We start from the raw sequence: 23,378 nt of genomic DNA, 5'->3' as shown, positions 1-23,378 counted from the left end.
AACAGAAATGATAACAAAAGTCATTTATAAAACCAGCTGTTAAATCACTGACAGATGGCCAAAGCAGTTGTATAGTTAATGTTAGAAAAAATCTAAAAATTATTTTTAAAAATGTAATGATAGTGTAGGAATTAATTCCAGTCCACACATGCTCTTCTGTCCACATCAAGGCATTTTATTGAGGTAAAACTTTGCAGAAGATGAGGTAACAATTTGCATAGGACTTACGCAAAATAACTTCACAATTAAAATTTAATTGGCATTAACTACTGTATGTGGAGGATTGATGATTCCAGCTTGTTAATTCTCCTCACTGCACAGTTCTGTTAATGCTAGTGGTAGGACCATGTAGTACAAGGTACAGCAGTTGCGGGTGATGAAACCAGACTGAGAATGCTTTCATGCAAACATTGCAGCTGCTTTTCATCAGCTGTTTGTTAATGGATGACTGAGACAGACAATGCTTGCCACAGCTTAAAGTAAGCTGGTCCAATTCAAGAGAACGGATGCTAATGTTCTTGTAGCAATGATAGTGGGAGGAGTGAGTGTGGTTTTGTTGTTGGGGTGTTACTGAGTTTTTTGCTTTAAGAAAGCTTTTAAATTTTTGGAATAAAAAAGCCCTTGGTTGTTAAATTACTTTGAATTTGGCACTTGAGTTTTAAGTTGTCAGGTTTGTTAAGGCTAAAACATGCAAGTCTTGGTAAAGATACATTCTTGTGTTATTAAACACTCCCCTTACCATACTTACATGAAAATAACTTCATGCTCTATTTCCTCAAGTCCAGATTTTAAGAAATTCTATCCATGTATCTTTAGTATAGCCATTCAAGCTTGCAAAATAATTTCACAGAAAGTTGCCTTGGAAAAATTCATTTTCTATCTGATATGTTTTAACATTCCTTGCTGGTGAATGTCAATATTCTAAGACCTAGTAGCAATTCCTGCAAGACAGTAAGAATCACGGTATCATTAGAACTATACTATAAAATGTACACAAGCATATACAGAAAATTAACCAGAAAAATATCAGTTGCCCTTTGAAGTAAGTTTTCTAGACCAATTCAAAAATATTATCAAAATACAAAACCAGCTTAAAAAAATAGCCTGAGGTAAAAGTTAAATGCACATAGCAATCTCTTCCTTAAAAAAATAGCTGTATTGAAATTCTAGGTACTTAGTTACTTATTGTCAATAAAAACTTTTACTAACCATTGTAAAGAGTACTTCAACTAATACAAAACTATATAAACATTGAAAAGGTACAATACTGTACTTCCTTTTAAAAATACATAGTTATGACAATTTAAATCTTTACCATACACACAGTTAACTGGCTTTGGATTAGCTGCTACTGTTGTCCATAGAACAGCCAGCTAATTCTGTATGCTGCTGACTTTCAGCTGTGCTGGGACAGGGGACTCTACCATGTCCATTTGCCTGAGTAAGTCGTTGGCTGTAAAACAAAATGTAGGCTTGAGCCTTGCATACTTCTTCCATAGTGCACATGTTGAGTTTCGAATCATTGCAGTGTACCCAAAATCCTACAAAAGGGAAATATACCAGAAAAGAAAGTTATCAGGACACCGATTTTAAGTAACTGCATCATATTTAATAATTAATTAGTGTTTGGTCCCATTTAATGAGTTGTGTACAAATAGTAAACTGTTCCAGTTGGGCTGGTTTATTTGCCTCACTGTTTTAAAAGCCCAGCTTAGCTTCCTCAGATTTACAAGAGAGTTTATAGCTTGAACACATTTAACAAGGCAATACAAAAACTGAACTATTGGTCTACAGAGCTGCACTTCTCATTCCAGGCAGTTCAGCTACAAGTGATTCCCTTTTGCTTTTGAGAAAAGACAGTCATTGTAGGAGTTTAGAATTACGACCCCCCCTTTTCTCCCTCACTGCTCATTTCCCAGCAGGTTCCTACCTCCTTCGGAATTGTAGCAGTAGGCAGTGTAGTGCCCTGAGCCAAATCCTTTCCCATGATGCATTACCACAGCAGACAGGTCGTAGATGAAGCAGTCAGGCAGGAGAGACTTGAGGGATTCCCTGCAGCAATAAGGCTCCATGTTTAGCATTTGATCAAAACTAACATGTACACCAATCTTCTCACGATGATTGCGTCCTGACCACCTGGAAAGGTAAATCAAATGAAAACTTAAGGTTTTTTTTAAAGAAAGAGCACAGCATTCTGAATTATGTTTTAACACAACATAGTATTTTCACTATTATCCTATGCACAAAATAAATGCTAGGCATTTTTTTCTAGGCTTCTTCTTTCACTTCTTTATTTCAAGGCCTTTTAAATGTGTCTATGGTACCTACTGTTTTCATCTTCTGAAACATCCATCTTAGGATCTGTGCAATGGTGAGTGGGAAGTATTTCCCACCTGTTATACCTCTTTGGTATTTCTCATTTATTCTATCTCATTTTCAGTTTCCTTTGTACAAGGGACAGACAGTACTGATAGGCGGGCTAAGAGTTCACAGAGATGCCATGTCCACTTCTGAGGCTAAATGCATTTATGTATTTGGAAGGTTATCTGAGACTTCCACCGAATACAGTCCAGGTTTGTGTATTAGTGATTATGAGCATCCTACTCTACCTCAAGATATCCCAAGATTAATTTTTATCAATAAAATTCAGAGCAAGGTTAGTAAGTTTTGACCGAAAACAAGAATGAAGTAATTTTGGTACTAAAGTAGCAAGTATCTGAAATTCAAAAAGTTAATTCCCTACTTACAACATATCTTACTGATGTTTCAATTGAACAAGAAAAATAAGTTTCCAGTAACTATTTCTCACCACACCAGTAAAGGGAAATGAAACTGATGCTGAAAAACATTGATCCTAAGCAGTGGTAGAGCAAGACTGAATCTGTCTGTTTGCAACACTTTTTTTTGTGGTACTACTTACCTAAACCGTTTAAGGTGTAATCTGAGAACCTGAGGTAGTCGACACACCATAAGCTGCTTCTGAGCTTCTGTGAGTATAACTGGTTTAGAAGAAAACTTCCTTCGTTTTGCTGAGGTCAAACACACAGTTACACAATACAAATCTTGGTAACAGCCTTGTATTTCAGTCTAAGATTTATCCACAGAATTTGTGTGGACCTAAATATCTGTGGTATGTGCCCCCTTAAAAAGGATACACTCTGAGAGCCATTTTGCAAGGATTATTCTATGATGCAAGTAAAAAATACTTGTGGTCACTTACGTTAGTCACCTTAATTTAAAAAGGTGATGGCTTCTTCAGCTGGGAGTATTAGAAACCCCATTAGTGTGTCATGAGGCTGTATCTAAAAGAAGCACCACACTTCAAAACATCTTTTGAACAATTTAATCTTCTAGGGGGCAAGTAACAGCTGTCAAGTGACCACACCAGGACATAACAAGGTCTTTGTTTGCAACACACTTTTAAGACTTCTATTCTTGTACTGTCAGTTTATATTTTACACAGAGAACGTATGCATGAGTACATACTGCCTTTACTCACTGTTGCACTGATCACACGCATATATCTTTCCTTCCAAAGCTTCAGTTTCTGTAAACTTGGCCAGCATTTCTGTCAGCAGACATGGATACTGAGACGACATCTCCTTGCCATTGCAGTGATACCTCTCGGGAAACTCCAGGGACAGGTCCCAGAAAGGTTCTATGGTATTTGATTTATTGTCACAGGTAAGACATGTAACCTGTAAAAAAGATATTTAACCGGCTTCTTACACTCAAAAATTTACTTTGCTAAAAGTGTACCATAACATAGCTCTAAAAAAAGATTCTTTTTCCTAGAGATAACCAAGGATAACCAAAGACAAGACAAAGTCATTTAACAACAGAAATGATACACCTAATTTCTTTTCTCTGAAGCAGCATGTCCAAAACTGTTATCACAAACAAGTAAGTGTTCTTATGTTTTACTGAGAAACAAAAACAGTGTCAAAATGTTCTGTCTGGGACTGTCCAAAAGAAAGCAGCTGGTGAAGTCTCAGGAGTCTTTTCTCCAAAAGGAAAATTTACATGAGAAATTATAATATAGGGTAATTTAAAAATAAATACAAATAAATCAAAAACACATACACACAAAAAAGAAAAACGAAAATAAAAAAAAAAAGGAACAGCTGGGGATTTTAAAGTCATATCCTTCTTACTTTGTAAGTCTTCCAGGGAAGCCTGGATTAGGAAGCACACTTCTTCAAAGAAAAATTAACAGGTAAAAATAATTTATTTCTTCTTTCAGTAAGTGGATCCATCGTCACACTAGGGAAAGGACAAGCAGTAAGACAACATAAATAAAATGTAAAGAAGTGAAGTGAGTCAACCTGGAAAATGCAGATACTACAGCAGGGGACAATTAATTTATTATAACATTCAATACTTAGGAAAATAAGTTAAAAGCAGTAGCTCTTCTAAGCTGGAAAGACAACACATTAGGTGTTGCACGCTTCCTATTTAGGAAAACAGCACAAGTTGTTTGAAACAACTAACACAAAGACACAGCAATAAAGGGATGAAAATTCATGTGACATCCAAAGATTGTTATTTCCTTTATGCTGCTGCTGTTCTACATAAATTCAGTGTAGTTCCCTTCAATTTGGTTAGTAAGCCTACACAAGTGTGAAAATACACTCAGTTGTGTTCAGAAGCTCCTTTGTTTTCCTCTGAGGGTTTGCTGTTAGGTCATTATTCAGCCTGCTTTGGTATTTCATGATCATTTATATAAGGACCAATCCATCACCTCATGGTATCTTCCTCCTAGGTGTTCTTGTAAGTGCACTCATTAGCTGCAACAGCTTGTACTCGATCTCTGCATCAGCCACCTAGGGCAGATGTGGATTTGTGTCCCAGCACGAACTTTTAGCAGTACAGTTAGAAAGCTGTTAACTGCTTTAAGTTCTAAGATGAAAATGCCACTGCCTTGTTCTTAGAAAACAAAACTTCAAACTTACATGGCAGAGAAGAGGAGATTCTCCTGTTTTAATTCACCCTGTCAGGAACATCTTTTGTAAGTGCTAACATCTGGCAACGTTTCTAAGCCACAAATTATTAGTAATTCAGAGCAGAAATCTAGACATGGAAGACAAAAAGGTATGTTTGGCCATAGTTCAACCACACTCTAGCTTAAACCCAGAATGACTAATGAATTTCTGCTGTACAAATGGGTAACTTTGTTGGGCCAAAAGTTTATTTAATTGATGAGTTACTTAAGAATTTGTTGCACAGGAATGCACACTTAAGATTAAGGAGCTCAGAATGAAGAACACACATGACCTCAACACAGATAATTTTAACATGTTCTGAAGTTTTAGTGTATTATATTAATAATCTAGGTTAAGATCTTCTTTCCCAACTAGCTAATAACTACTATCCCAGAGAAAAGAAACTAATAGACCCAGCTTCCAATTTTTGCCAGTCAAAAAACTGAAGAAGATAAGCAGATGCAAAAAAGCTGCTTCTCATCTCATCATGCAACTGTGAGCAAAGCCGATTTGTGGGGACAAAACCCTGTACTGATATACAGCTGCACTTATTTCCTCAAATCCAAGCCAGTCCTCACTGCAGCAGAGTTAAACTCTGGGATTTATGTAGTTGCCCACAACCCATTAACCCGACACACCCGGGCAAGTGCGGCCAATCCCATCAGCCCCTGTGCCCTCACTGCTCCTGGACACAGAGGGAAAGGACAGCCAAGCACGGCTGCAACAAGGGTAGAAGTGTTTTTCTCAGCCAGGCCTGCGCTTACCAACTGAATTACCCAAAAAGCAGGAGGATTCCTAGCCTTCTGTGCAATCCATTGGCACTGCCCTGTCCATTGGCACTGGCTTCACAACATTGCCATCACTCTTCTTTCTGGGACTCCTTTATCTCACACCCCATTATCATTCACACAGCACAACGCAGATTTTCTTTTTTCACAAGAGGGACAGAAATTGTAAAAACTGTTCAAAAGTTGGTTGAATGAGATGAGATTTTATAAAGCCCAAAACAAAAAGAACCCCAAACGTGAACTCAAAGGGCAAAAACTTTATGCACTTGTCCAGTGTAACTTTGTATAGCATAAGTATGTACCACAGTGATAGGGAATTGAGTCTACTCTAGCAATCTGGTTAGTGATGTCTATCTTTATGACTAAACTTCACAAACTCAGGGTTTGATTCCACCTTCCCATTATAATTCAGAATTGCTACTATAGGAAGCTTTAGTGCTGTCATTTATAGCAAAGCAAATGAGAAGTTTACATTAGAGCAAAGTAAATTACAGATTTTAGCTAGTCTGAAATCTCTACCTTATGTTCTGCCCTGATCACCCTCTCATGCCTTGAAACATGGGTACTAAATACAATTGTTTGGTTAAAGCTTAGTATTCAATCATGGGCCAAAGGCCAGACTGAAAAGAGCTGGATCAAATTGCTTGATTCAAGCTAAGCACGGAGACTACTCAGACAAGCATCATTGTGGCCACAATAACTTGATGGACAGCCACTGCCCTGGATGGCATTCAGTGTAAATGCAGCCAAAGAAAATAGTTAACATATTGCTGCAGAAAAAGCCAACTTCATCATCAACTGTTTTGCCTATGTTCCCTGCACTTGCATGGAAGAAAGAAAACTCTTAACCACCTCTGCCCCAACTTTTTCTTTGTTGGTCTTAAGAAGAGTAAAGCAGCCAGTCCCATTTTTGTACTTTCACTAGATGAGACATATATATAATGACTAGTAACTCAATTTTTGCACAGGAAAGTAACTGAATTTGAAGGGGTTCTCTGGAACCCTAAGCAGAATTCATATGACAGTCAGCATAAAAAAACCCAACTGAACTTGCAGTGATAAGCATACAGCATCATCAAAATGATCTTTATTTAGCAGAATAACATAAAGCATAACCATAGCTAACTGTGGTCTGTGATTCAATGGCCTCTTATAGATTAATTTAAAATGTTACTTTCACCTATTTGGAAAACAACTTGACAATCATTTTGTGACTCAGGCTAAACATAAAAGCACAAAGACTAACACCAAAATAAAGAAATCAGTATACATGACATCAACTGGTTTAAGTGCAAATCCTCCCATTACCTACCTGAAGTTCTCATCTTTTTAACAGTCTATTCAGTGGGAGACTTAATACCCAGGACTACATGGATCACCCTCAGCATTCTCGCCCAAACTCTAACCCACAGAATACTACCCAAAACTGAAGGCTTTCAAACAACTCAAAAACTGCACACTTCCCATTTTCTCAGACAATCTGTCCTGAAATACACTTCAAGAATAGTTTACATACTACACTGGTTAGAACCTACTTCACTCTCTGGGATTTGGCATAGTCATTTCTCTGACCACTGCATGCTGTTATTCTGCCATGCTGAGCATGATCAGGAAGTAATCAAACTGCTTAGGATGTTTTAAGCATGCCTAGAGTATCAAAAGCTAGTTCTTACTAGGCACTGCTGTAAAAAAATATTGGAGCCAATTTTTCTGAACTCTGAGAAGTTTGCAGATGACACAAAGCAGGAGGAGTGGCTGGTAGGCCGGCTGGGGGCACTGCTACACAAGGGGGAGTGGGACAGGGCCGGGAAATGGGACAACGGGAACCTCATGCAGCTCTACAAAAGGAAACATCGTTCTGCTCCTGGGCAGGAATCACCCAGGCACCAGTACAGGCTGGGTGGGAAGAGAATGACCTGGGGGACAAGCTGTCCATGAGCCAGTAACATGCCCTTATGGCAAAAAAGGCCAAGAGCCTCTGCAGCTGCAGTTGGCAGAGCATCACCAGCAGGTCCAGGCAGGTGATCCCTCCCCTCTCCTCAGCCCCCACACAGCTGAAGTGCTGGGCCCAGTGCTCAGAAAAAAGGGAGATGTGGATATGCTGGCCTGAGTCCACCAAAGGGCCAGGAAGATGATGAAAGGCCTTGGACATACCTGACCTATGAGGAAAGGCTGAGAGAGCTGGGACTGTGCAGCCTGGAGAAGGGAGCTCAAGATGGATTTCATCCTTGTACGAGAATTTCTGCTTGCATGATTTCTGAGTGCAAAATAACATCTGCTATTTCAATTTCCGGATTTTTAGAAATACACCTGTCCCCTTCCTTGCTTAATATAGACAGAGTTTGAAATAAACATACTTTAAAAACTGGCACGTACTGTGCTATTTAGTTGGTACCATTTAAAAAAACACAAGCCAAAAAACTCTTGAGAGAGACAACAGCTAACATACTTGAGCTCTTGAAGTGTACTTTAAAGATCTGTGAGCCAGTGTCAGTCAGTTTACCACTGCCACATGAGTTCACAGCACAGTAGTTTCTCCTTTCCCATTGAAGGACTGAGGACAGGAGAGAGTAAGGACCTCCCACAAGAGTACAAGCACTGAGAGATTGAAAACAACTAGTATTTTAATAGACATATTGGCATCTACTCAGAGTCCCAATGGGTTTGAGAGGTATGAGCCACTCTCTCCAGACAATGGCTGCAGGAAGACTAGCATGTGAGCAGACAACAGAGGGGAAGGGTTTTGCAACTATAATGCAGACCTTTACTTCTCTTAGATGTACCAGGTATTGAAGTTTCACAGTCAGTACTGCAAAGTAAAAAGCTGAAATCCTAAAAGAGGTATTAGAATAAAAGTAAAATAAAACCAGAGGCAATTTGCTCATGCTGTTTCTGGAGTTACCCACTACCTAGTCTAGTACTCCATAAAATAGTAAAATATTTCAAGCAGTAGATGAAGAAAACTTACTTTAAATTAGCTGAGAACATAGCAAAACAAAAACAACTACCTCATATAAAATCGTGCAGTTGTTTTGACATCACCCAAAACTTTTTCTAGTTATCAAAAAGTAGCCTGATAAGATTCTCAAACACTCAGTTTTCTGCTTTCTTTATTTTTATATCCTAAATTCAGTTAGTGCTGAAGCAGGCAGCCACTTCAATAGCAACAGACTGATGGCAAACTCAGGATTATTACTTTCCCTTCAAGTTAAATTAGAAACTAGAAGGGGGAAAATGTTTAGCTGCACATGTGAAAGTAATGCGATACCTAAGCAAACACACAGCTTATCAGCACTGTAAGGGATCCTCTGCGTACTTTATCAAGGAGTAGTTCATGGTACTCCTGAAGTTTTGAGGTCAGGAAGACTGACTTCATGGTACGTGATATCTCACAGAATCTCGTAACTTGAACTTATATTTTCTATACAAAAGGCCAGTAAACATAGCAACATTTTAGGGGTTCTAAAATGGAAGGCAACTGCACACAGAAATACGCTTCTCAAGTCTCCTTCTTCAATGAAGTAGGATGTAAAAGTGCAGCTGGAACGGCTCCAACTATCTTCTAGAGAGAAATGTAATACTGTCACAGTATTACATATTACTTTATTTTTATTACTATATTTATCACAGTATTACTTTATTTAATAGGTAGATAAAGTTAAGCCTAGAAGGACTAAACATACACTCCTTGTTTTTAAGAGCTAACACTGTCAAAGATGTGATGACACAGCAAAAAGTTTGGGGGTTTTTTTCAGCCCTGAATAGGTGTTCTCTTGCTTTTTTTGTTAATTTCATTAAAGCAGTTCTGACAAATGCCTAGTGAAATCATGACATAGGAATCTTACTGAGGAAAGGAAAATAATTGCCTAACAGAGTTTATAAAGTTCATGTTTCCATGTGCAAACACCGGGGACTAAATCATTAAGATGACCTGAATACATTTTACAAAGAAGAAATGTAAATCTTCAGGGCTTACTTTTTCCTTATAATATTTATTATGTTCAAAACCACAAGTGAAGACTAAACTAAAACAAAGGAGTGGCAGAAGACAAAGGGAACACTGGGAGTGTAAAGTGTTAGACAGTCTGTGGGAACTGCCTAATGAGCCGGGGAGAAATTACTACAGATAACAGCCTCAATACTCTTTTCCTTGTTCCTCTCACTTCAGGCATTCTTGAGATCATCAAGGCTGTATTTTGCACATAGACATCGAGAAGCTGCAGTTAGAGCTGTACAGCCACAGAAGTCACAGGATACCTCAAAACTGTTTAATTCCCTTTCCGTTTTACTCAATAGTGTGGAAGTGAGGGGTGTTTGTTTTGTTTTGTATTGCTTTGGGGTTTGTTTGTTTAGTTTACTCAATAGTGAATTCTCACTACTCCCCTCCTGGTCTCAGGAAGGTGGGAGGGTTTCTAGTCACAAACCTCTTCACGGAAAGCTAAAAATATGTGAAAGAAGTAGTTATTACTGAAATGATGCTGTGTCTTTATAGCCTTGAAAATCCTTACCAAAGCAATGAATCCTGTAAGGAGGTTTGGAACACAAGCAAACCTTGTCAGTATTCCTAAAAAATTACCTTATTTGCTAACAAAATTGTTATTTTTGGAGAGGAATGGGATTTTCAAACAAAAAAGCACTTTAATGACATAAAATACTAAACACTTCCAGTTGTGCAACACTGATACACGATATGTACTACCGAAGGAAAGGAAGCATGCCAACAGAAGTGCTCGTACACTGGGCCAGATGGAAGGTAGCTGGTGATCTGGTTTTATTGCTAGATCTAACAGTTTCCAGTAGTTTCACAAAACCTAGGATGACTGAAGGCTATATGCTGCTAACAACCCTGTTACCTTACTATGAAGTTTACAGGTATCGTAGCAGTAAACGATCCTTAGTCAAACACCACTTGGATTTCTAGCTTTACATATTAAAACATTAAACCATCAATCAAATAGTCAGAACAGGCATTTTTGTGTTAAACCTTTTCTTTACACACAGTATTCATCAAATGCTTCTGCACTCCCTCAGTAACATATTCATGTATACTACAGATCCATTCCAGGAACCAGGAATTTCCCAACTTCTGTTCCTCCTGCAATGTGATTAAGTTTTTAGATTAATTCAACAGAAACAAGCATTTGTTTGTTCAGTCACTACTCAGACATTTGTACACACACATTGTTGGGATATGCATAACAGTAAGTGAACACACTGAAATACTTAATGGGGAGCTGAGAAGTAGAAAATAAAAAAAAGAGAGTAGTCATGCAGAAAGAAGGAAAACCACCATTGCCTCCCCACACAAATTTGGTTCCTGTGTTGACAGAGCCTTCTGTATCTTTGTGTTGTAACAGAAAAGAAGTATTAGTATTTCTGTACATAGAATCATGACATGCAATTACTCACTGGTAATCAATCTCAAATTCAAGCTATTTAGTGAAATAATATCCTGTCTGACATCCATTACCTAATCAGTTTCCACTTACACGAGATTAACACATTCCTTAACACCTCTTGTCTAGTATCACTATAGTGATAAGCCACATACTTAAAACTGTAAATTCTTTATTCCTCCAAATGAGTTGGTGCTTAACAGCAAAAACAAATATTTCTCAGTAGGTGGAAAGGTGCATTTTAAAATGACAAATTTAAGACTTTTATGAGTCTTTGGGTATTGGGTTTGCACGGCCTGTTTTTTCATAGCGGTAGGGGCTACAGGGTGGCTTCTGTTGAAAATGTGTAATATTTCTTCTGAAACTGTGTAATATATCCTCACCATCCCCCCTCAATAGTTATAAGTGTACAAACCTTTGAAGTATGTCCATCCCTGACTGACTAGTGTAAATCCAGAACCACAAATCATTAAACACCTTTTAAAAAGTAATCATAAAGCATACCTGACTTAATAGCTGTCCATGAAAAATGTTGTTAACCACATTCAAAACCTGCTTTATAAGTTTTCTTTGAGAAGCAGGGATGAGAGCTGGGTATCTGGTCCCTGTAGTCTCCAGTTCCTGCTGTACTTTATCCAAAAGTTCACAGAGAAATTCCTGAGCATCTTGTTGGGCATACCCTCTGAAGGCTGGAATTAGTCTCCACACAGAATGAAGCATGGCAAAAGGAGACACCAGTGCCCATTTGCCAGACCACATAACCTGGAATAGAGTATGCAACTCATGACAGAGAGAAATATGCTTTGAACTGGGCTCCCTGGGCTGAATGAGTTCCATACTTTTTGATGCTCCTCCACTTAATCCAGAGGATAAACTAGGCCGCCTCACAGCATAAGATCCCTTTACTTTCTCTTGGGTCTCATTCACGTGTAATGTTGAGGCAGCTATTGACAGGTGTTTGGACGAAGATCTTGTTTTACCATTGGTTGCTGTTGCCAGCAGTTCCTGAGTTTGGTTGAGATCAAGCTTTAAAAAGCATTCTCGAAAAATAAGTAAGTGACTTAATACCTGCAGGACAGAATTCATATAGCATGTGTTTCCCAGGTTTCTCAGTCCTGTTACTCCAGGAGTCACTGTGGGCCTTCGTTTAATTGGAGAGTCACTTATTTTTCTCAGTCTCAGTTCATCGGAGGTATATGTTTCTTTCAACTCTGCCACAGATTCCATGTTCTGTGGTGTTTTCTGAGGGCAGAGTTCTGTTTTTAAGGACATTCTAATCTGATTTTGTAAACGACTGCTCTTTCTTGGAGGCATCTTTTCCATCTCTGCTTTCAACTCACGTTTTCGTTCTTGTCTTCTCTTCCTAGCTTTGTCCTTTTTCAGCTCTGCTTCTTCTCGATGTCTTTCTTCTTCCAAAATCCTTTTTCCAGTAGGTGTCAACTCAAGCCACGATCTGAATACTTTGCCAAGGACTGCACGCCGTCGGTGCCAGAGAGCTGTGAACATTCGATCTTCATTCCGAAGCATGGCTTGGGCACCACCATGTGAAAGGTAGGAATCATCACTTGTACCCATAGAACGCAAAGTCCTCCCACTTCGAGTAGTGCACTCATAGTTCTGACTCTTGATTGCACTTAATGTACTCCGCAAGAGTTTTAGATCACCGGTTGCGTTATCATTGAGAACGTAATCGTCGCAGAGATAACAGAAAACATACAGCTCATTTACTTCCAATGCCACTGGGTGGCTGCTCTCCTGAAAGTGCTTTAGTGCATGTTCCTCGATGTATCTTCCACACGCCACATGCGAGCAGCTGAGGCACGCCCACACAGATTCTGTAGTATTGCAGTCCATGCAATGCCATTTCTGAGGATTGAGAATGGAGTGATCTTGAGCCAGTCGCAGACGTCCTACGTGCTTACACTTATCCATTGTTAGAACTGAAATTGCAGAGATATGCTGGCAAAACACATCATCCAAACTATTTTCTGTCCATGATATTTCAATCTGCAACTAAAAAAAAGAAAGTTACAGTTCATAAATACCCAACTGTATCTCTTTTACAGGAGCCAGTGTACCAAATTCATGTTGAGGTTAAGATCACAATCATCATCCAACTGAGTCCCACCAAACACATGAAAGCAATCAGTCATGTGGAGCCACACTCACACACTCAACACCTTCAACAGCAGTAGGACATTCACACTAAATTGCCTCCATACCACTGTTTATATTCCCAGCGCTTTGTGGCCCAGGACTGAAGCATACTAAATGCTACACTTTAGACCCAGTTTGTTCTTTTTTATTAAGGGGCACTGATTTTGTTAAAAGATACTGTTACAGAGTTCAGACACAAACACAATTTAAAGTGAGAAAGGTTGCTCAGAGCAGCTGAGGAAGCCCCCAAGCCTAGAAGTGTTCAGGGCCAGGTGGGATTGGACTTTAAGCAACTCGGTCTAATTGGAGGTGTCCCTGCACACAGCAGGGGATTGGGGGACAGGATCTTTATGGTCCCTTCCAACTCAAACTATTCTGTGATGCCAAAATTCTCCTATTAATTCTATCCCTAAGAATACAGGTGCAGAAGTGCAAAGTTCACTTAAATTTATTATGTTTACACAGTGCCAACAGTTCAGACAAACGAGGCTTTATACAACTCAAGCCCTTAATTAACCCATTCCTTTAATTAACTCACTGCCCCTCTGTGCTCAGTAAACCTCATTATACCATTTCTACAATAATGTATCTTAAGTATCTACATTTTAACACGTCATCCTAACACCTCTGAAAGAGTAACTTGGCAAAGCAGAACTTGATTTCTTGAGACAGAAACACCAGGAGGTGTCTACATCAGTTACTACAAACTTTATAAGAACTTTCTAATCCAGGTCTTCAGAAGATCATTTAAAAATCTGGCTGGCACTGGCTCATATCCTTTATTAAGTTTGTATGGTTGCGTTTATTTATTCAAAGCTGCTGGTTTTGCTTCCTCCTATAAGGTGCATTTACCCAGAGAGTGTCTGATTTGCAAAAAAATTGAAGAGACAGTGTTTTTATCTTTCTTGTTTTTACCATTTTCTTTGACTATCTCGTTTAGCTATAACATCTAGAGAAAAATGATAATGGTGCTATAATGCATCAGGAAGTAATTACATGTGATCTGGGGCATTTGTGCCTACCACATCACTGAACAGAAGGGCCAAAGAGCACACAGCACCAGTACCATTATGCACAGTGCTTGCCAGATGAAACAATTAATTCACCTGAGGAGTTCAAGGCTTTGTCAAATATTCAGCCTATGCCAAGTGAGATGAGTTTGCCATTACAAATGCATGCTCTGGACCTGGCCTAGGCTGTCCAATAGCAAGGTCCTGGATTCTTTCCAGGTAAATAAACTATACTACAAAAGTACTGAGTGCTTTACACAACTCTGGACAGAGCCAAAAAAACTATATTCCAGCTATTAGCCTTAAACATACTAATATTTATCAATTTCTACAGTCCTGAAACACACAAGAACAGGTTACTCAATATAGAGCAGAGGTTTAGTGTAAGCTAAGCTTTAGATAGAGGGAATCCTAACGTACAATGACATGACACCGCTAAGGAAGGGAAACAGGTTGGTTCTAGCCAGCTAGAACAGAAACTCTAATCTTCATCTGGTACTTTGAGAAAAGCTGTCCTTAAAAGACTCAACAAAAAATGGCTTTGTTTGGTTAACTGGCCCATGGCTAGTGCCTTTTAAAATGTTACAATACAGATATCAACATAAGAGCTGTAATAAGTCTCTAAGCACATAATCTGCATCCAGTATTGCATGTGTTGTATAGAATTTATTCTGTAATGAAGAAAAGCTTGAACCAGTTGTAGAGAAACTAAAGAAGTGTACACAGTTTTACATGCCCACATTAATCTCTCATTCATTCTGGCTAAGAGTTGTCTCCAGTCCATACCCACTGCACTGAAGAATTTCAGGCAGCATGAACTCTGGGGAGCAATTCAGCAACTCCCAGATCAAGTACCAGCCACAGTGTATTAGGGGAGGTTGAGATCCCTTGTGTGCTGTGGTCACAAAAGTAATGGCTTGCTTAACTTTTCCATCTTGCTTGCACTCATAACGTTCATTCCTTCTAAAAGGCAATCTATCTGTAGGCTGCCAATTAGATTCTTTTACAAATAGCTGTGCAGAGTAAGTTCGCTTTTCATATTGTCTTCATAAATAAGACCATCAGCATTATCTCGTGTCTTCTAGTCTGATAACCTCTTTTCCCCAAAGAAGTGGAACTTTTATAACACTGATAAAATTCAGGATAGTAGTATGTATGTAAAGTGTGCTGCAATAATTCAATATGGTATTTTAAGAGAATTTTAAGTGTCAAGACTCATCTTTGTGGTTTTGGGCTAACATAAATAGATTCTACTGCATAACATATTAGTAACGGTCCTTTCCAGCAGACCAGAAAAGAACACTAAACCCTGCCTTCCCACAGGGCTGTCACACACAGCAATGCTGTCAGTCAGAGGAATCTGACAGGTCAACTCTTTCTGGATTTGTTAAAGTCACCGTGTAAAACCTGTGGCTTATTTTTCCTTCCTTTTAATATTATATGGTCAGATTATTTTTTTTTTGCACTTTTAAAAACATTCTCAAGACTAAAACTGCTTACATGCCTCAGTGTGAGCAGATACTGGACTGAGAACAAAAGTAATCCACTGATCTCAGGACGACCACTGTGTAAATCAGGACTGCACATTCAAGCTCTTCATGCAAAAGCAGCACAATTCTACGAAAGCGCAAGATCAGCACCTTGAAGGGAAAAGCCTAAAAGCCCCAGCTCCCCCACCAGCAACCAAGCCAGCATGACATTTTCCCACCTACGTCGATGTATGGAGAAAAGAGACAGGGTGGAAGGGGGAGGGGGAGGAAACATCTTAGCACGGGAGAGAGAAGTCTTTCTTTGACAAAAAACGTGAAGAAATCAAAATGCAGTTTGGTCAAAAAGACAGAAATATCTGAAAAGACTGCAAAAAAGCTTAGAGTACAAAACTGAAACCAAGAAAACTTCAGATGAATGTCAAGCAGCACACTGACATCATGAATGTTTGAAGTACTGAGACTGCATCAACTCACATTTAAAAACTGTACCTTAGAACCAAAACTTGGCAAAAAATCTCAGGGTGAAAACAGGAGTGAAGTGACAGATAATGGTGGAAGAAATAGGAAAAATACTGCATACTCATTCCCACACTTACTAGAACACTGCAGCTAGAATAAAATAGTACAAGCTAATGCTCCAATGTTAAAATTCCCTAAAGGAAGTTATTCAGCACTAGTTTCTGCATTCTTCTCTCCTGAGGTTCAGTTCTGTGCACACACACAAAGAAACTTTGAATTAGTTGACCAGCACTTCAGAGATCAAGCCTCCCTGCCCCCCCCCCGCCCCGTGTTCTTACCACAGACCTGAGCTGAAGTACTAAGCAAAATAACAACTACTAGCATCTAGAATAGTACTGTTGAAAGCATTAAGTTGTCTGGAAACAGATACACAGAAGTTTTTTCTTGCACCAAAGTTTCACAAGCTAAAAACAAAGATATATAGAAATGGACTTTTTTGTTGTACCAGATCTCAGCCTTACTGACATGCTCGTTCCTTTTGTTCCACTCAAGAATGGCTGGCAAAATGTACATTTTTGGATAATTCATGAGCTGAAAAAGTAGTTGATGCCAAAATCAACTTAGAAGTCACTAAAATTGATTATTTTCTTCCATTTCTGTTCCATGCAAACAAGAATTCAAGATTTTAAGACTTTAAGGTTCATTTTCACAGCTGATTAATTTATAAAATGTAACTATAAATATAAACAAAAGGATGTATTTTTCCCTTAGTCACTACCTGTGTAATTAATTGCCTGGCACATAAATGAGAAGTCTCAAGCATTAGACTAGAAATGCACTACATAGTTTTACAATTAGATATACACGTGTGTATGCTCTTGTGCCCCATTTATATTCTGGCTTTTAAATCAGATGACCAACCGCTTACCAACTGATTTTCATCAGGTTCAGAGTACCTGTTGAATATCTGAAAACACAGGAATCATGGGTACTTAAACAACTCAAAGTTTTACATAACAAGTACACTAACTAGAAGGCAGTACTAGAAAGTACTGCTTTAATGCTTTTTCAAACGAGTTTTCTTTAACAAAACAACTCAACGAAACACTGATGTGCGTAACTTCCAGCTGCAGTACAGTCCTGCAGGAGTAACAGTTTAGACTTGAAATCAAAGCAGCACTTCAAAAAGAAATTTTATGAATTATTTCCGATTTCTAACAGAAGAGCCTTTGACAAGAAATCCCCCAGTCTCCCTCCCCTGGAGCCGTGCAGATCGCCATTTAACTTTTTTTTCTCTTTTTTTTTTTTTTTTTTTTACCAGCTAAAGAATGTATATCCAATGTGCTGCCTAGAAGTGGTCGTTTACCCCAGGACACCACAGACAGCGGTACAGCTTTACATTCGATGTCTACTACTGCAAAGAACCGCGCGTTTCCTGCAGTGGAGACTTCACGATAAACAATACAGACCGAAGTACTTTCACACAAGCACGAAAAACACTGCATTTCTTACTGGTCTGAAGTTACACTTGACAGTTCTCTCTGTTTAGAAAAACGAGCACCTCTGACTGCCCTGACAGCTCCTGTTCTGACAGCCCCTGCAAGCAGACACCCCGGCTACGCTGGCCCGGGGCTCGGTGCCTTTCCCGCAGAAGGTCCGGCGCTTCCCGGCGCACCGCGACATGGCGCGACTTCGCCTCTGGCCACCACAGCCAGGAGCCGAGAGCGGCGGGCCCCGCTCACCGCCATCCTCCGCTCCTCCCCAAGCTCTCCCTCACCTCGACGTCCTCCCGGCCCCTCAGGGACGTGGAAGGGAGCGGGCCCCAAGCAGGGGTTGCCCGCCACACACCGAGCGCGGCAGGAAGGCGGCAGAACCCCTGCCGGTCCCAGGGTCTCGCTCCCCCGACCCCATGCCTTGCCCGGCTCGCCCCCGCGACAACGAGCGCCTCCTCCTCAGGTGCCCCTCCGCAGGCACCGCGCCGCCGCTACCGTCCCTCCCCGGGGAAAAGGCGCCGCTGTCTCCCGCCCCGCGCTCCCCTCCGCAGGGCACCTGCTCCCCGCAGGCCGGCCCCGGGCGGGCTGGCAGCGCCGCCGCGCCACTGCCGCTCCCGCCCCCGCCCGCCGGTCCCGCACGCACCCTTCACCCGCCGCCATCTTGGGCGCCCCGAGCCGCCGCCGCCTCAGAGCGGCCCCTCCACGACGTCAGTGCCGCGCGGGGCCGCCCCCACCCGCCCCACACCCCCGCCCGGGCGGGGAGCGCAGCGGGCGGCGGGGGGGGCCGCGGGGAGACGCGCGGCGGGGGAGCGCCGCGAACATCCCCGCACTCGCCCACCACCCGCGCCCCCGCGGCCGCTCCGGGCCCTGCCGCCGCCCCGCGCCCACCTGCCCATCGCCATGTGCCGGCGGCGGCTCTGTCACCAGATTTGTAGTGGCAACCGAAGTCCTTCCCACGTCTCCTCCCACCTCCCCCGGCCTCCCCCGCCCGCCGGGCCGAGCGGGCCGGTCCCGCGGGGCCGGACGCGGAAAGGCTGGCGGGGAGCGGCGGGCGGGTGTCAGGAGCCGGTTCCCGAGGAGCTGAGGAGCTGCCACTGCCCCGGCCCGTGCCCGCGGGGCACCTGCTTGCCCTGGGGTGGGTCTGTACCCAGTCGGGAAGAAGCGGGGTCTTGGACCCCCCAGGAGTGGGTGTCCAGATTTCTTTCCTACATTTTCACCCGTGATTTGTCATCGGTGGCGTCGTCCTCATCCCAGCACAGCGGGAGCTCTGTGGGCTGTGTGAGCTGAGCGCTGCTCTGCGAGACCCGCCCGGTGGCTCCCCCGGCTCGCCGGTGCCGCCAGGAGCCATCTCTGGCCTGGCCGCTGCCCGGATGTGACAGTCACACACCGTACCGGGGATCTCAGCCCATGAAACTCCTTCATATCATATCTCCGTGCATGTTGTTTGTGGAAACTTCTGCAAGGCAGCTCACGTGATAAAAAACCCCAATCTCTTATCAGGTCCCTGTTACCCATCTATTGAGTACTTTTTCACTCTCAGGTTTCATTACAGAAACTTAAATAGGCAAAAGACTTGTAAACTAACATCCTGCAGATGTCCTGTTTGGTAAATTTGATGCGTCTTTACACTGATACTTCTAGAACTAAAGTTTCTGAAGTGCAGCCAGCTGTTTCTAGCTGCTTTCCAGTTCCGCCAAAGCTGAATTAATTTACACTTGTGCGTGGCTTCTGCTCTGCCCTGTGTAGGGCAGGCTGTGTTTGGGACAAGAAGAATCTTGTGAAAACCCCCTCCTGACTGGGCAGCATCACTTTTTGCTGGAGAAGGTTGGCTTGTGGTTTATGTGAACCTGCTCATAAAGTCAGTGTGGGGTGCTGCTGGCCATTGCAGAATGTGGTTGTGATGCGTGTGATGCTGCTTAGCCACCATAAACGAGTAGTGGTTTGATGCAGAGTGTGAGCATTTCAGATCCCCCGCTCTTGTTTTGGATCCATTATGCCTTAGGATATTTTCATGACAGCATCAAAATCTCTCACATCTGTTTCTGTGTTTCTAGTTGTGTCATCATAGAAAATGTGTTTCAGTTTAAAAGCTGAAATCTATAGGCCCTGGTTGCCTCAATTCTGCTCCAGTAGTGCATTCCCATTCTTTCTGTTTCTAATGAGACTGCTGAGACGGTGTTAGCAGGATGTGGCCAAGAGGCACAATTCCATTTGTCTGTAGGGTCGCTTTGTCACGGTGCTTTCAGAAGGTCATAAAAAATGTATACAGATGAAGTCACAAGGCTTCAGATGTATTTCAGATTTCTAACTTTAAAGTGAAATACTGTTGCTTAATCAAAATATTTATGGAAATTGTTCATGCTTAGTGATTCCACATGTTTGCATTTCCCCATTAGATGTTTTAAAACAACTTTAACAATTTTCACATAACTGTTTTGTCAAGTTCCTATCTCCGTCTTTAACAGTAGCAGTTTCTTCTTGATTCATAGTTGGCAAACTAATCCTTCCATGCGTTTTCTTGCTAGAATCCTATTACACTATTCTCACACTCACCATCTCAGTCCAGTTCTGTGTGCGTGTCTGTGCGTTGGCTAAGTGGATGTTGGATCTGCTCTCAAGATCAGACTGACTCACCATCCCTTCTGAGACCTCTTCACCTGCCTTTGCAGGCTGCTCTCACCAGGGCTCCGCAGCCCCGGGAGCCTCTAGAAGGGGAGTCCAAGCTTCGGATGCCTCCGCACACATTGGAGGTCTTGTCCACGTTGTCTGGGTGAATGAAGTACAGGTGAGACTCATTCTATTACCATCCAGGGCACTGAGAAATAATCCCAAACCCTGTTTTTCCTAAGCATCCAGAGGAGACTTTGATCTTGGGCTGCTCACAGGAAGGCTAAGGCCAGCAATGCAAATGGGAAATGGTGGCTCTCAGCCATGCACATACTTAACTCTAGTCGAAGCTGTTGGCTCACTCAGACACAGCCTGAGGCCTTGTCACCAGCTCCCTTTACATCCTAAATGGCCACTTTAATTAGCTATTCACAAAGTGATTATGATCCTGAATAATTCGTTTTTATTTATGCCAATTTTAAATGTTGGTAGTCTATCATCTCTCTAACACCCCTCTCTCTTTCATCAAATAGCACCTATATTTTGAAACCCTGTTCAAGTGATAACAGAGATTTGCCATGTCTCTGCTATCTCTGCAGTATCTGATTTAACGCAGAATAAAGTTAATATTTTTTTTATTTTCTTGTTTGTGTGTGATTTCCCTGTGTTAATGGACAACATTTCAGCTGATACTGACTAAGCACATTTCATACCCTTATTGGGTTAAGGCAGACTTCAGTCTCTGTTCCTGCCACATTGGGTAATCCATTGCAAAATATTGATTTGGAGCTGGGATTTGGCTTCAGCATAACAAGTAAGTCACTGAATTGCTGTGCGCTGCTCTTACCATATGCGCCCTGCTTCATGTGTGCCTTTAGTGACAGCCTTCTTAAAATTTTTCACCTTCCTTTAACCTTTCTCTGAGTCATGTATTTATTCTTCTAAATAGCATCCACCTTAAAAACATTCAAGGTTGATAAGAGAATTCCTGAGCCTTAGGGGACACATAATGAGACCCAACTCCTTTCCACCATCCAGACATTATAGCTAGAATGTTGTGATTTATTGAGACAGACAGAAATTTATTTCCCAAATGTAGTTTAATTCAAAAATTCATTCAGCGTTTATGAAAATGGATGACAGATACAGAATATATTGTCAAGAAGCAAGAAAATGTAATAAATCCCTATAAGCAATGTAACCTCCTATATGTGTGAAAACATACTCTGGAGGGGAAAACCACCTCTAACTGAAACACCACCTCTGACTTAATGTTAAAGTGTTCCAATATGGCAAATAGTTTCGATGTATTTTTAAATGGTTGCCAGAATTATATACAACTACTGCATTAATACAACTGGAAAAAAAAATTATTTAGTGCATTTGGCAGAAGGAAACATCATAAGCTATTATTCCAAGTGAGGCATCTAAACTTTTGCAAATGTACGAAATTTCAAATTTCTGTCAAATATAAACATAATTATAAAATAGTAATAGTTTTTGATATTCCAGAACAACAAAGTGGTAGGCTAACCAAGCCTTCTGAGTCTATCTGAAAAGAGAGTTGATGTGATACCAGGTGTCTTTGTCTCCACGAGGTTTGGGTCTGGTATTATGGTTTGAATGCTCAAAACTGATAAAAAGGGAAAGAGAGAAAGTCTTACGTAAGATAAATAAAGGAAAGCAAGCTTTAAACAAACGTGGAGTCATCTTTTGCTCTTGCTGATGTGAACACTTTTACTTGTTTGCAGCTCCCCAGTTAGGAGTGGTGCTCCTGTGTGTCCCTGGTGCTTGCAGGGTATGATGTCATCCTGGCAGCCGCACTGCTCCGATGTGAGGTCACTGCTCTGGTTTCACTCTGCCTGCACCCGCACTCCTTGCACCAGTAACTCTCTTGAGTTCAAGCAGCTCCTGGATGAAATTTCTCCTCCTCTAGAGCCAGCCAGCTTCCCTGAAGTGCAAGGCAATACTGGTGATGAGGAAATTTGTTCTTTTGCTTTTACAACAGTACAGTCATGTCTTGTGTAGACGTTGGCAGATGGGCCTGACTACATGAAGTTAATTGCACATCTGAGGCACAGAAAATAGATGACATGAGGAGAGTGATAATAAATCACAAATTTGCATATGTTAATATGAGCAGCTTGATGCTTTCTAGTTCAGCCCTAGATGATAAATAGATTTTTTTTTTCCAAAACAGTGGGAGCATTTTAAAATCACGCAGAAGAAGGTGAATCTCAGAAAGCATATCTAAAAGCTCAATACACATATACACTAGTATTACCTGTTTGGGGAAGGTTTGCATGCTTACCTTCATGCAAGATGTGCAGTGGGAGTTTGTTGTGTTGCCATGTTTGTTGATACAAACAAAAGACTACAAACAAAATTTATCTATAAACAGATTCAGGGCTCAAAGGGAAATTCTGTGTGTAACCCTGAAAATAAAAGGATTTTCTCCAATGCCTGTGAAGTTTTTGGGTTGCAGTTCAGTTCAAGATGAAGACTTGTACATATTGGTGTCTACCTATGAACTAAGTGTTTTAATTCCCAGCAGAGCCAGGGGGGAGGGAGGAACTTGTGTAAGATATACCTGAGGTACTTCTGTGGTGTGAGATGTTCAAACAGGGTTGGCCAACCTGGCGTATAACCTGCAGGACTGTAATGCTCTTCTGGAGCAGCAGCTGGAGACAAGACGGGCTAACCTGTGACTTATCAAATGGTACTGGGTGCTTAAATGAACACTGCTGCTCTCCCTAGGCTGACTCTAAGCAGAGAGCCGATGGCTGGTTCAGTGAATCTCTAGAATTCAATCTCCTTTGAACCCACTCACCAAGAGCCCATTTAATTCTGTGAACATCAAGTGCCACTTGAGAGGCTGTGGGATGTCCTTCCTGGCCTCCAGGTTTCCTTCTGGAAATGCATCACTTCCCATCTGTCCTGTGCCCTATCTGCTGGCTCTGGGCAGGTGTCTCAGAACCTTAAGGGTTCTCACGCTG

General features: G+C 41.4%; 1 protein-coding gene across 5 annotated transcripts; it reads right to left on the bottom strand.

The window, feature by feature from the left end:
• Window positions 1-154: 154 nt before the first annotated feature.
• On the bottom strand, window positions 155-18,726 carry USP44 (ubiquitin specific peptidase 44). Of its 5 annotated transcripts, none has more exons than XM_032105386.1 (6): window positions 18,664-18,726; window positions 11,671-13,179; window positions 3,500-3,698; window positions 2,921-3,029; window positions 1,931-2,136; window positions 155-1,541 (listed from the first exon to the last, which is right to left on the bottom strand). In XM_032105386.1, the coding sequence occupies exons 2-6, from the start codon at window positions 13,096-13,098 to the stop codon at window positions 1,342-1,344; spliced, it is 2,142 nt and encodes a 713-aa protein (XP_031961277.1). In that variant the 5' UTR covers window positions 13,099-13,179; window positions 18,664-18,726; the 3' UTR covers window positions 155-1,341. The 5 variants fall into 5 exon arrangements, with proteins under 5 accessions (XP_031961277.1, XP_031961273.1, XP_031961274.1 ...); XM_032105382.1 differs by lacking the exon at window positions 18,664-18,726 and adding an exon at window positions 18,419-18,461; XM_032105383.1 differs by lacking the exon at window positions 18,664-18,726 and adding an exon at window positions 18,419-18,443 and having other exon boundaries at window positions 11,671-13,173.
• Between the last annotated feature and the right edge of the window lie 4,652 nt (window positions 18,727-23,378).

Source organism: Corvus moneduloides, chromosome 4 (genome assembly GCF_009650955.1).
Source record: "Corvus moneduloides isolate bCorMon1 chromosome 4, bCorMon1.pri, whole genome shotgun sequence".
NCBI lineage: Eukaryota > Metazoa > Chordata > Aves > Passeriformes > Corvidae > Corvus > Corvus moneduloides.
Note: the sequence above shows the minus strand (reverse complement) of the source record. Positions and strands in the feature narration are given on the sequence as shown.

What these genes read in the sequence shown, in the direction of transcription:
- USP44 (XM_032105386.1), bottom strand. Translation starts at nt 13,098, where the DNA reads ATGGATAAGTGTAAGCACGTAGGACGTCTGCGACTGGCTCAAGATCAC. An exon ending in ATGGACAGCTATTAAGTCAG is followed by an intron (nt 3,699 to 11,670) that starts GTATGCTTTATG and finishes TCTTTTTTACAG; the next exon opens with GTTACATGTCTTACCTGTGA. An exon ending in TTACACCTTAAACGGTTTAG is followed by an intron (nt 2,137 to 2,920) that starts GTAAGTAGTACC and finishes TTACCTTTCCAG; the next exon opens with GTGGTCAGGACGCAATCATC.